Source organism: Pteropus medius, unplaced genomic scaffold, assembly GCF_902729225.1.
Source record: "Pteropus medius unplaced genomic scaffold, Ma_sr-lr_union100, whole genome shotgun sequence".
NCBI lineage: Eukaryota > Metazoa > Chordata > Mammalia > Chiroptera > Pteropodidae > Pteropus > Pteropus medius.
The window spans coordinates 9689373-9702084 of record NW_024342473.1 but is presented as its reverse complement, the minus strand read 5'-3'; the positions used below and the strand labels follow the sequence as shown (position 1 = coordinate 9702084).

At 45.7% G+C, this 12712-nt stretch overlaps 1 protein-coding gene across 10 annotated transcripts; it reads right to left on the bottom strand.

Annotated features, from left to right (window-relative positions):
- Positions 1-397: 397 nt before the first annotated feature.
- On the bottom strand, positions 398-6185 carry LOC120604454 (uncharacterized). Of its 10 annotated transcripts, none has more exons than XR_005653345.1 (5): positions 6003-6126; positions 5815-5902; positions 4056-4160; positions 2726-2957; positions 398-1967 (listed from the first exon to the last, which is right to left on the bottom strand). XR_005653345.1 is itself a non-coding variant. In XM_039865178.1 (4 exons), the coding sequence occupies exons 1-4, from the start codon at positions 6149-6151 to the stop codon at positions 1656-1658; spliced, it is 657 nt and encodes a 218-aa protein (XP_039721112.1). In that variant the 5' UTR covers positions 6152-6185; the 3' UTR covers positions 398-1655. The 10 variants fall into 10 exon arrangements, 3 of the variants coding, with proteins under 3 accessions (XP_039721112.1, XP_039721113.1, XP_039721114.1); XR_005653346.1 differs by having other exon boundaries at positions 398-1970; positions 2807-2957; XR_005653348.1 differs by having other exon boundaries at positions 2807-2957.
- Between the last annotated feature and the right edge of the window lie 6527 nt (positions 6186-12712).

Below are 12712 nucleotides of genomic sequence, written 5' to 3'. Positions count from 1 at the left end.
TTTCCTTAGAGTTAATTTCAAAGTGACTTCTAAACTTTAGAAAGGTAGAATAAAATCAAATAGCTGTTACTTGCCAGGAAGTGGTTGATTTCTCTTTGTCACCATAATTCTGCTGTTTGGTATTATTTCAAGTAAGTGATCTGAGTGCAACTCAGAGAATTTTACTATTTAAAAATAAATAAATAAGCAAACCACTGACCCCTCACTAAATTGGTAGTTCTCATTACACTTAATAACTGCCTCACCGACACATAATTCTGTTCTGGAAAACCAGTCATCAGCAACTGGCAGGAACTCGCACTGTTCTTGCTTAAATTTATCTGTTAATAGATGGTTTGATGGCACTTTTTTTCTTTGACTTTTTTAAGCAGTAGCAATACAACACAGAAAAGGAATGTGATTTTTGTAGCTTATATTTCTCCTCGGGAACAAAGAAATTTGGCAGCACATACGCACAGGTATGGATGTACACACAGGTGTGGACCTCCCTTCGGAGTTATGCACAGTTATTATTTTTTAGTAGGAGTATATGTTTGAGGACAAGGGAACAAGAAGCAACTTCTGCAGAGAGGGTGGTCCACACTACAGCTTCCTCTGTCCTAAGCCACCTCCCTGTGTCACCCCTGGCCGTGCACTGTGCTTCATTCATCTGCCTCACTGAGTTCACCCACAGCACTTCCTCCACCGCCTCCCTCGGGTCTGGCCAGCCAGGAAGTGCAGCCGCAGCAGAGAGGCTGTAGCTGAGCATCTTCAGTGGCCCCGAAGGCCAGAGGCATATGGTGACACCTAAGGCAAGTCTGAGGTTTGGGGCCACTTTACAGCACGACCATGTTTCTACTTTACATTTTGGTTTAGAACTCCACTGAATTTCTTTGTCTCAAACGTCCTTGTCAGTCTACAGGTCTCCTAAGGCTCCTCTGGTTTGCTATGTCTTAGTCTGCCAAATACAGATAATAAAATTGTGGCTGAGACAAGAGGTTTGGTAACATTATTTCCTGGTGATATGGGTGGTAGACGATATATGTACAATTTATCAACATGCATTTGGCCTAAACATTTTCATGTGCAGCATCTTAAGAACAGTGTGACTTCTTTATTTTTTTTTAAGGAATGATAGTAATCCAACAAACACAAATCACCTGAGAACACTTACTCTTTTCCAGGCCTTATTGTAAGACCATAAATTCAACGTCAGAGAGCCCGTATCCACTACAGCTTCACAGTCTAGTAGAAAGAGATTCTTGCTACAAAGTAAAATCCAAATTACTCTAGCTTCTCATGTTAGGTCCTTATATCCCAGGGTAAGCAGCAGCCTGCCAAGGTAGGTAAGAGCATGGAGCCAGCAGCTAAACATGGTCTACACCTTCCTGGAATCAAAGGTCCTCAAAAAATTGGAGGGAGCATTAATTATTTTTTTAATTAAAATAACCATAAACCCATTCTAGAATAGCATACAAAAATCATATAGCCCGCCCAGTGAGATGGAGAAATACAAGAATGCCTTTACGGACACTGAAAACTTCAACAGCTCTTCATTTTGTTTTGGAAGAGAGGGGAGACATACTGAGAGTTTCAGACTGAGAGGAGACGCAGTCTTTGAAGCAAGCCAGGGTCTTCTCAGTTGTAGCCTTGTCTGCTTTGAATTTCTCATCCACTCACCCCAGGAAGTGGGGAGCCTCTCCAGTGACTGAAGCAGAGAAGTTGTATAGAACAGAAAGAGCTGAGGGAGGCATGCTATGCCCTCCAGCACAGCAGCCGGGCAGGAAGCTCTGCTGAGTAACTTTTGGTTTTAGTTGGAAACCTGTCATGTTCCTGTTGTGGCAGCAGTGAGGAGTGTGGCTAGATTTCTTCCTTCTTTGCAGTGGACAGGGTCGGTGAGGAGGAGATGGAGCAGTGGACAAGGGGAGAAGTGACTTTGGGAGGAGGTGGAAGTCACCGCAGAAGGTTTTCAATTCACAGAAGGATTTCTGCTGTGGGGAGAAAGAGGGACATTCGCCTATGGAACAGCATGCTGGAGATTCCAGAGGAGGGACCCGCCCAGGCCTCCTGACTTGTGGCTTTAATTACCCAGTTAGTCATTGGTTTACTGTCATCCAAGTCTAATAAGCTTGACTGTGACCTGTGAGCAAAAACGTTGCCCAGGCAAAGAAAAAATAAAAGCTACTCTGGACTGTCTAGCAGGCTGAGGCAGGACCCTCAGAGCCCACCAGCCCTGTAGAAGTGGGGACTGCCTAACTTTTATTCTCTTTTTTCTTTCTTTGGAGCTGTAATCTTGAACGCAGGGCCTCAGGCACAGGCCAGTCCGGTTAAACTGGAAATATTTAGGAGCCAACAACATAAACTGCTCAGAGAGAAGCTTCACCAGCTCAGAGTACTCCAGGAAAGCAGAACCCAGATTTACAAGCCAGGGAGGGTGTGGGTGAGGTGTTGGGACCCTGACACTGGCTGCTCACCTAGTTTTTCATGGGAATCGGCAGATCCCTGTCAGCCCTGGCCCACTGCCCATGTCCTGGGAGGAATGGGTGTGTTTGCATGGTACCTTCCTGCACGGGAATAGGCAGGTTTTTGTCCACCTGACCTTGGAGCAAAGCCTGAAACTCGGCAGGCACAGCTCAGGCTTCCATTTTGAGAAATCTGATCCTTGGACCTGAACACTCTACTTTGTGTTTTGCGCAACAGGATGGTCCTGCTCCTCAGCTCGGTGAAAGTTTTGGCTGCAGCTTACCTCCTGAGCACCCGATGGCTGTTGGTTTACTGTGACTCACTGCCATTATAACTGCCTGGACTTATATTTCCTGCATCTCACCAGAGCAGCTGGGACCCATCTCCCAGGCAAGGCTTTCCACTCAGAGGCTGCCAGGCCAGCAGGAGAGGAGACCTCCAATCCATCTGTCAGCATTTGAAAAATTTCATCCACACATACTCCTCTTGCAACCACCAGGTCTGTTTTAGTTTTCCTGAAACACACAAGCTAAAGATGCCTGTCTGCTTGCTCCCTCTCAGAGGCAGGATGCATCCCCTCGAGTGCTCAAGGGGCCCCAGCACACTGGTTTCTTTGTGAGGTCATCTTTGCACTGGTTTCTGAGCACTCTGGCCTTCTTCCTGGTAGCTTCACACGTTCTGGTTTGCCAGAGTTCTGAAGTTGTTTCAATTCAGTAAAAACATAAGGGCCTTCTGAGTGCTCAGCCCTGTGCTTCGCATGGTGGAGGACACAAAAGTCCCCAAGGGGAGCTCTGGGTGAGCAGAGTAGTCAGGAGTTATCCCAGATAGGTCGACCCAGTTGGAGTCCCAAAGAGAAAGAATTCCATTGTCAATTAGATTGGGGAATCTTAATGATTCAAAGCATAGGTTTACATATTAAAGGTTCTGAGAAGTCCTGTAGTAAAGAACTTCTTTCCTTTTTTTTTAACCCACCATTCCCAAACCCAGCATGTTGACCACGGACTCTTTTTATAGCATACCTACTTACATCTCAAGGAACTAATTAATGTAATTTGGAATGTAGTTTAGGAAGTGATTTAACAGTGATTTTCAACCTAAGGAGGCACTTCAATCTTTAAATAATATTTGGACATAGGGGTGGCATTTTAGGTTGTCACAAAGATGGGGATGTGCTACTGGCATTTAATGCAAGGGGAGGCTAGTGACGCTAAATTTTATGCAGTGCAGCCCAATCCTAAGCCAAGAAGTGTCTTGCCTCAAATGCCACAGCGCTCCCCTCACCCACTGAGCAACAGCGGTTGGACAAATGCTCAGCACTGTGTTTTAATGTCCTCTCTGCAAGTTCAAATGCCTGTTGCTATTTTCTCAACCCCCCCACCCCCCCACCCTTCCTCCCCACCGCCCATTCCTTGCTTTCTCTTGTTGGCATGCCTGTATGACATTACTGGAGAGAGTTCATTCTGGGCCTTTTGTGGGTCTGGTCCGAGGTGGAGCTGACAAATAATCAGAGGGCAGGGCTCCATGGTTCCATCTACTACGGAGATGGAAAGAGGGTGTTCCTTTCACCTGGCATGGAAAAGGGTGCCCTGTGGCTCAAGTGTAAGCAAAAATACCTGACGCTTAGCCAAAGTCAGGTGACTTAAGAAGGAAAGTGAGAATGGCGGGTGCAGATCTCCATCCTTCCGGGGAAAAGCAGCGGAGACACCAACGTCCACAACCTGCAAGGCAAAGTCAAGCGATTTGTTACGTCCCTGCTTCTGTCAAAACAGAAGACGCCCTTGGCGACTGGCAAGTGTTGCCTGAAACTGCAGTGTGTTTAACAAAACAGGGGTGGCTCATTGATACAGTCACCCCAAGGAGATTCTGGTCCTCCGACCACAAGGCAGCAGGGCCCCTTGGGGGCGGCGGACTGATCTCAGATGAGCTGGGTGCATTTCCCGCGCCACCGCCCGCAGGGAGGAGCCGCTGGGCTGCACCGCCCAGAGAGCCGTGGGCGGTTCCCGCAGGGGGAGCGGAGCCGCCCAGCCACCCGGTATCAGCCGCCACTCCAGCGCGGTTGGAAGTGAGCAATCTGACTTATGACCGAGAAGTGTGATCGTCATCGGCCTTCTGTCCCACACTCAACTAAAGAAGCAACGCCTGTCAGCCTGCAGTGATCCTCTCCCAGCCCAGAACGTTTCACAGAAATGGCTTCTGTGGCTGTTGCCCCCTTCCTCTTTCTCTCTCCGGATTTGTGGGTGTAAAAGGGTGTGGTGCATTTTTTTTTTTGAAAATGACCTTTAGGGCAAAGTCTTGCCAAGTGTGCAGTCCAATAGCCCCATTTTATAGATAAGGACACTGAGTTCCACTGAGAGCAGATTTAAGGTCACGTGAGCTGCCAAACCAGGTAGAGAACCCTGGGGCCCCCGCCCCTTGGGCGTATGCCGCCCACATTCACTATTGTTTCCCTTCTTTGATACCGTTAAAGCGAAATGTTGATTTTTCTCTGTTAAGAAGAATTATTAAAACTTGGGAGTGGGAAGGGTGCAAAAAGGCCATTCACCTTTAAGTTAAAGCAATGTCTAACAAGCCCATCGGGGTCATCTGGCTCTCTAGGGGAAGGCAGCGTTTGACTTACTATTTATTATTCGTCAGAGTCCAGATATGCATGCCTCTGTAAAATTAGACGGCATCGTGTAGAAACTGTTAAAATGTAAATGACTTTTCTGTTCAGTAGAGATGCAAATGGTTTCTATCTTGCAGAAAAAATAACCTCAAGGTTATAGTTGTGCTGCCCTGTAGGACATCAACCAATTTTGTATCTAACTTTGCAGTTCTACTTCAGCATTCCTTCTTGTTCTCAGAGTGCACGAAATCTTTGTTCTCATATCCTCTGTTAAACCAGCTTTGTCACCCTGCATGTTTCCTTTTTAATGAATTAATTAAATGGTCAGCACATACCATCTCTGGTCAAGGCTTCATACTCCTCTTCCTCTATACTCCCCTCTTCCTCCAATTCCCTATCAGCTGAAATGCACACTAAACAACCACTGTTGATTCCGTGTCCCGAGTGGAGCACACATAGATGACATCAGGGGGACCTAGGGATATGTGCTCCCTAACTTTGCAGAGTAAAAGAAATCTCTGTGATTTTCAGAAGTACACGAGTACTGTGAAAACTGTACAAACTTAACATGTCACTCCAAGTAATCTGTACCCCTCCCTCTCACATTTTAATCATGCCAGGTCTATGATCATGGTCTGGGGGCCCTGGCCCTCAGGACAACTGCTATGCCCTTGGTCTCTGTGAAGAACCTCTGCTCACACGCAGAGTCACACCTATGACCCCATCACCCTGGGCCGTGTACCTGGTCCCAGCAGCAGCCCACTTACTGGTTGGTCAGCCAGTGAAGGCTTAGCTCCACTACACCAATGAGATCCTCTATGTTGGCAAACTTGACAAGGCGGCTTAGAAGGCACACTTGGTAGTAAAGGAGACAGAGACAAGGCAGACATTTGATGTCCTGAAGCAGCAGACGTTTGAACAAGCAGCAGAAAGAACAGAGGCAGAAAGGAAATACCTGAGTTGCCCTAGTTGCAGAATAAGAAGGCAAGGATTGATGGAGCCTGCTGCTGAGCTGGTCAGGAGATAGAGTGTCTGTTTTTTAGAGCTGCATTTGATCTTGGGGATGAAAAAAAGGGGTGGCTTATAAAGAAAGTAACCTGACATGGTGAGCTGATCATGGATTCCTAAGTGGGTAGGTCGTGGTCAATAGTCATGCCCCAGGCATGACTTCTTTAGTAAAAGGTTTATCTGTACCTTAAGCAAGCCCTGATCATTGTTTTTGTGCATTTAGGTTAACACACTTTTGAAATAAGCATAACCACCCTCAAAGAGCACATAATCTTAACTATCCTGTAATCTAATTCCTGCCTTGCTTTCTTCCTGTAATCTTCCTCATTCCCTCCTTAATTCCAAATGCATAAAAGAAACTGCAAAACCTATTCTCTGGAGCATTTGAGATATTGCTTCCCGGCAATGTGGTCAGTTTTGGCTCAAATAAACTCTTATAGAAGTTCTCTATAGCTTTGGACATTTCTTACAATAAACCATCTTGCTTCCTGAACTGTATCAGGGGTTCTGTCAGGCTCCACACATTCAGCTGCTCTGATTCCTTCCAATGGGCTGAGCCATGTGGCCTGTCCCTTGTTGCCATTAGACCCATTTGGTCTACAGCCCTTATTTTCTTATCTATGTGTAGCCTTAAAATAAACCCCACACTGCTGGAGGGAAGCTAGTGGGTCTCTACACCTTCTAATCAAAAGACCTTGACTTACCCTCTCACCTTTAATAATAAGTTAATTACTAATAAAAGAGTCTACTGCTTTTTGTTCTGTCAGCTCTCTCCAGGGTCAAGGATTTTCTAGGAAAGAGCAAGTTTCCTTAGTTAGGGGAAATTGCCCTTCCTCTCTGTCTCCCTCCATTCATCTCTCTTTGATCATTCATTCATTCTCTCCACAAGCACACCACGGATTCTAAAGGAATAAGGCAACATTCACACTTTGAAAGAGCTCACACTCTTGCAAGTACCAGGGTTAAGAGAGTGGGGTCAGTGCAGGAGTGAAGTGAGAAGACAGGTGCTGTGTGCATCTTGAGGTGGGGGCACCAGGTGTCGAGGTGGGGGTAGGGAAAGGCACTCTCTTGCTCCATGGCCTGCTTTGGAAGCTTTTCTTCCTGGCTCTTTCGGGAATGCTGGCTTTCATGCCTCTGGCCTGGAACCACATGTAACCAAAGCCATATGTTCAACTTAGATTAATTAAAAGGTGGCCTCAGCAAATTTCTGTTGCTGCTTCTAATGCTTTTGTGTTATAATATCTTTAATATTTGTTACTGTGTGTTGCTTGTTATGTTTAACCCTGCAGCTCAGATTTTACTAGTCTGTAAAATTTAAATGGTGAGAGACTTCTGGTCTTGATTTTTTAAAATAAAGATCATTTTTGGTTTATTCCATGAGAATTTATCTTCTCTCCTCTAGGTTGGTCTCGAGAGAGTCCACAGTCCTGATTTTTGATGACTGTGATCTTAACTGTTTTTACAGCACAGTTCCAAGTCCTGATTCTCAGTTCTTAGCACCAAACTACAGAAAAAATAATTAAATTCCCAATCCAGTTTCTAACTGTAGTTATCCAAGTAGCCAAGATGACAAGAAGGAAAAGGAGGTGCCCTCTCTAGCAATGGGCATCGCAGGCTTGGCCCAGCCCTGAGGCTGGGCATCTTAGGCCAACAGTATTTGCCCAGAGAGCAAGTGTACACATAAACCCCACTGTGTTCCCTACACTGTAGAGCTAGTTCTGCAGAAGCAATGGTACTGCTGCCCTGGCCATTTTCCTGTTCTCCCACAAAGACCAACAGTAGTGCTGGTGACATAATGGCAGGTTTGGTCATTTTTATTTGGGAAGGGGAGTGTTGTCATAGTGATGAAGAGTCTCTGTACCTTGTGCAAGTCACCTAAATTCCGGGTCTAAGCCTTGGCTTCTACCTGTGCAGTATGGGCAAGAAGAACGCCTGCTACATAGGTGACAGTGATGTGCATGTGTGCGCAAAAGGCCTGTTTTGCCCTCCTGGCTGTGAGGCCTGGCCTTTTCCTTGAGAGGGGGGGGCATCTAGGCATTTCCCTGAGGCCTCCAATCCCCAGGCAGGGTGGAGGTGTGGGTGGGGTGCTGATAACTATACCCCTCCTCACCCTCCACAGCTAAGTGCAGTGATATCTACCTGTATATCTTGCTGGGCCGGTTTTGCAGGTAGCTGGGGTTCCCTCAGGCATACCCAGCATAAGCCCCTCATTCCCTGCCTAACTGCTCTTTACACCCAGTTCTTGTGTCCAGGGAAATCTAGCCATGATTTCAAATAAGAAACTATGATGCAAAAGACATACTTGTGCACTGTCCCAAGGCCCCTGCCGCACTGTACAGCAAGTGGCAACACCCTCAGCACCTCCCTTGCCTGATTTGGACTGCTCTAGCTTTCGACTTGGGAGAAATGAATTCCTACCTTTAGAGGTTTCACCCTCGCTCCTCCCTTCTCGTTTGGTTACCGTTGGGCTGATTTGAACTTCGGTGTCGCTCCAACAGCAGGGAGTGGAAATAACAGTGGAGAAGTAGTTAGTATTTTTCCTTGGTTCTTCCTCATTGACACAATGAAGAATCACAGGTTAGTGTGATTTAGAAAAGGTTTATTAAAAGTATATTTTAGAAAGACAAAACACACCCCAAGGAGGCGCATGGTTTTAGCTAAGAGCTGTAACAACCACCATCATCAACAATCACAAAGGCCCCCAGAAGTAGGTATGTCTGCATTACATCTGGGCCATGATGGGTGGTTCCAAAGGCATTCTTAGGTGATTGGCAAATGAGGTCATTTTGATTGACACCTGGCTGCTGTATAACACTTTGCCTAGTGCGCATGTGCCTACCCAAATTTCTACTACCATTGGATGTTCTTGGGGCGGTCTCTAGGCTGGGCCCCTATTCCTTTGTGCCCCTTTCTCTCATGTCTGACTAGCTACCTAACAATGTCCTTTTCTGCGGCTCTCCCATGTGTGTGTCTCTCTAATGAAGAGCACAGAACTTAGTAAACCAGGTTTGCCTCCTAGGCAGGATTTATGAAAACTGGGTGCCCCTGGTTGTAATAGTTTTAAAACTTTGTTTTGGCTACTCAGCATTGTCCTGATTTTTCCTGGAACATTGCCCCTCCCCCATCCACTGGTGAGGTTGACTCCACCATGTCTCAGCATAGACTATCCACTTGGCCAATCAGCAGTGCGTTTGGGGATGGGATAGGCCCAGGCCCAAGTCACTCAAAGAATTAGTCCCAGAATTTTTGTTGAAACTATTGAGAAAGAGAATCTGGCTTTCTACAGAGTTCGCTAAACTGGGACAATGTGATCCTAAGGCTCCTGGTGGCCATCTTGTCACCACTTGGGGAGGGAGAAGCATATAGAGGAAAGAAAAGCTAAAAATCTTGATGATACTGCGTAAGCACCTGAATCCAGCTGTGTGCAAAGCCCCTGGTTATTTGAGCTGATACATTATTTTTTTTGCTAAAGTCCACTTGAATTGGACTATATGTTACTTTCGATTTAAAGAGAACTGACTGCTGGCTGGCAGGATAGTAAACTGATTTCTAGCAATCAAAGATGATGTGTTTCTTCAGGTAAAGGAGACAAAAAGAGGCAGAGGGAAAGGATAACAGAGAAACCTGGGTAAAGAGGCTGGAGTTCGTAAAATGCTGCCTCACATTCTCTTCTGCTTATCAAAACCATTCCCCTCCCTTCCTCCAAACCATGTAATGTGTGTCTACTGTGCTTTTAGTGACACATCCCTGAAAAGGGAACTCTGAGAGACTTGCTCTGGTCATGCAGAATTTTTAGACCGTAGTAGGTTTTTCCCCCCGAGTATCCTTTCCATGAGAATCCTTCCAGAGACTGTTTTGAACCCCACTCCCTACCCCAAGCTGCCATGGGGGATAGTGATCTGGATGCCCCATCTATGACTTGGAAAAAGTTCTCGGAGTAACTGTTCCACTTCCAGAGGTCTTCAAACCTTCAAACCTTCAAACAGCAGCCTCACGCCCTATTCGGGTGCCAGTGAGAATTAGATTCGGTTTTTAATGACCTCACCCTCCACCCGCCAGAGAGTTTAAGCAAGACAGAAATCTATTTTCTTCTCATGTAAATGAAGTCTGCATTTAGGTTTCCTGAAGTTAAGAAGCCAGCATCTTTTTATCTTGTCTTCTCACCATCCTCAGCATTTGGCATATACATTCCATCCCTCCCTTCCCTACTCCCTCTCTCCTCCCACCCCCACATACCACTTTCACTTACATCATTGGACAGACATAGACGCAATCAAAAAGGAAGGCTGGGAAGGCACCTTTCACTCTGTATGCCAGCTAAATATTGGGAGGTCCACTACTAAGGAAGAAAGGTAAAATTGACAAGGGGGACGGGGGTGGAATACTAGGAGTCTCTGCCATATAGATTACCCCATAATGTGCCACAGCAAAACTCCTCACAGAAACAGCTCTGATGCTGGTGTTGCTGAAGAGCCCATTGGGGAAAAGAATAATCAACTTCAGCCACATCAGTAACAGATGCTCTCCTGTTACAAATGCTAAGAGAATGGCCCGGGACCACCTGGGGAAGCCTTCCCCATTATTATCTGTCTCGATCATTCAGGGGTCACTGCCCTTAAGGAGTAAGGCCTCAAATCCTATCTCAATTTCTCAAGGACAGCTGGATTTAAAATGGCATTAGATCAGCAGGAACATCTTAGGAAACTTGCCGGGAGCCAGAGAGCAGGCAAAAGAGCCATGTCCCTACTTGACCTCTTCTCAGCTAGAGATTAGACAATAGCAGCTTTCTTAGTAAAAAAAATAAAGTCGGGTGTGTTTCTTGATATACTTCACCACCATTTGACATTGAGGGTTCGTTTATGAATAAATGAACTAAGGAATTCCACATAAAGGTGTTTGATCCCAGAGCTCCTTCTGCAGCTCAGGAGGACTGAAACCACCTGGCAGGTCATCCACAACCAGGCGACAAACTGTCTTTAGGGAAGGACCCCAACCTCCCCACTCACTGCTTAGCATTTCCAAAGTGCTTAAAATGCTGGTGGGCACTTGTCAGAGACTCAGTCAATATTAGTGGAATATGGGCCCGAGTAGCCTGCATTAGAAAAGCACTTATTATTATTATCATTTTGTGAAATATTTGTTACACATCCACTATGTATAAGGGACTGCTCTAAGTGTCATGGTAGGTCACAGAGATGAAAAAGACACTATGTTTGCCCTTAAGTTTACAATTCTAATAAAAATTGTTTCACAAAGCTGTTGAATTCATGTCAATTATCAAAACAAAACAAAAATAATCAAGAGGAGAAGCTGAGGATCCTGCTTCCTGCATTTGTAATTGTGTCTTTGAAGTGGCTGGTTTCTCAATCCCTATGTCTGTCTTCTGGAAGAGATGGTGAGGAGTCACGAAGTTCCCGTGGGCCAGGGCTTGGGGAGTCTCAGGCAGAACCCTGTCCTTGGAAACAGCAGTGGTGGTGCCTTCTGTTTGTTCTTGTCACCTTCCACTCCCTAGCTGAGACTTGCCTCAGTTTACCTCTCTCCAAGGTGAGAGCAACTACATTTGTTTCTTCTTAGCTCTTTTCCTCCCTTGTCCTCTGTGATGATGGAACCAATGATATCTATGAATTATGGGGAACTTCCTGAGAACTGGTGTCACACTAAATCTTTCTTAGGAATGTAGGAGTGAAACAGCTGGCTTTTCAAAATAGCTATTTTGTTTTGAATTAATCTTCACACCAGCTCTTCCCAGGAAAATGATGGAGGAGGGAATGAGGGCAGGATAAAATGCCCAATGGAGAGTAACATAAGATGCCAGATGACCTGGGGGAAGATCAAAGATTTCCAGGGCCTGATCTTCTGCCACCAGACAGGTGAGGCCAGTTCTTTGATCTCTGGGCACCCAAGTCCTCCAGGTGTATGCCTTGGGCAGCCATTAACTCTAACCCAGGGCTAGAGCAAATTCGCTGTGCTTAGTAAGCTGTGGCCTAGATTAAAGGTGACTGCAAAATCGTCCACATTTTTTTTCATTCACTCAGTGACTCATTTATTCATTCTATATTCATTCAGTGTTTAGTGAGCACCAATAGGTGCCAGCTGGAAATCTTGCCTCCATTTGCTCCCAGGAAGGGTATGTATGTGCATCAACCTTTCTATACAGTTAGTTTCACTTCCCAAACGTGGTTTTGGACTAGAAAATAGATGTTACTCAGAACCTTTTTTGAAAGCTATATCTCAAGTTCTTTGGGAGGGGTCCACTTCTCCAAAGAAGTCTTATACATTTGTGGCCCAGGTGAACAGCCATCTCCTTGCACATCTTCATGGGCATTCAAAACCAGAAGCAGGTTTGCACAGTCTGCGTTGTCCCCAGGGAAATCAGAGGTGACTGGCTGTTACTAACAAAGACTCTTTGTGTCAATGTGGCTGAGTCACCTGACAGGTCTGAAATGTAACATTCTCTCCTCTGGGGCCAGGGGAACTGAATCTGAAAGACTAGAAGAATAGGTCAAAATGAAAATAAAATTTAAAGGACTAAAAGCAGAGTTTTGTATTTAGTGATTTAAAAAAAAATCACGAAAGAAGAAGGAATCCCATCTTGATGGTGTTGTATGTGAAACTGACTTAAGAGATTTTGGTTGACTGCAAGCTCCCTGTGAACCA

Bases quoted from the DNA above. Each gene is read 5' to 3' on its own strand.
- LOC120604454 (XM_039865178.1), bottom strand. From the start codon at position 6,151: ATGTCAGGTTACTTTCTTTATAAGCCACCCCTTTTTTTCATCCCCAAG. The intron at 4,161-5,814 runs GTAAGTGGGCTG...TTTGCCTTGCAG, and splicing joins CTTCACTGGCTGACCAACCA to GTTGTGGACGTTGGTGTCTC. The intron at 1,971-4,055 runs GTATTTTTGCTT...TTCTCCCCACAG, and splicing joins TGACTTTGGCTAAGCGTCAG to CAGAAATCCTTCTGTGAATT.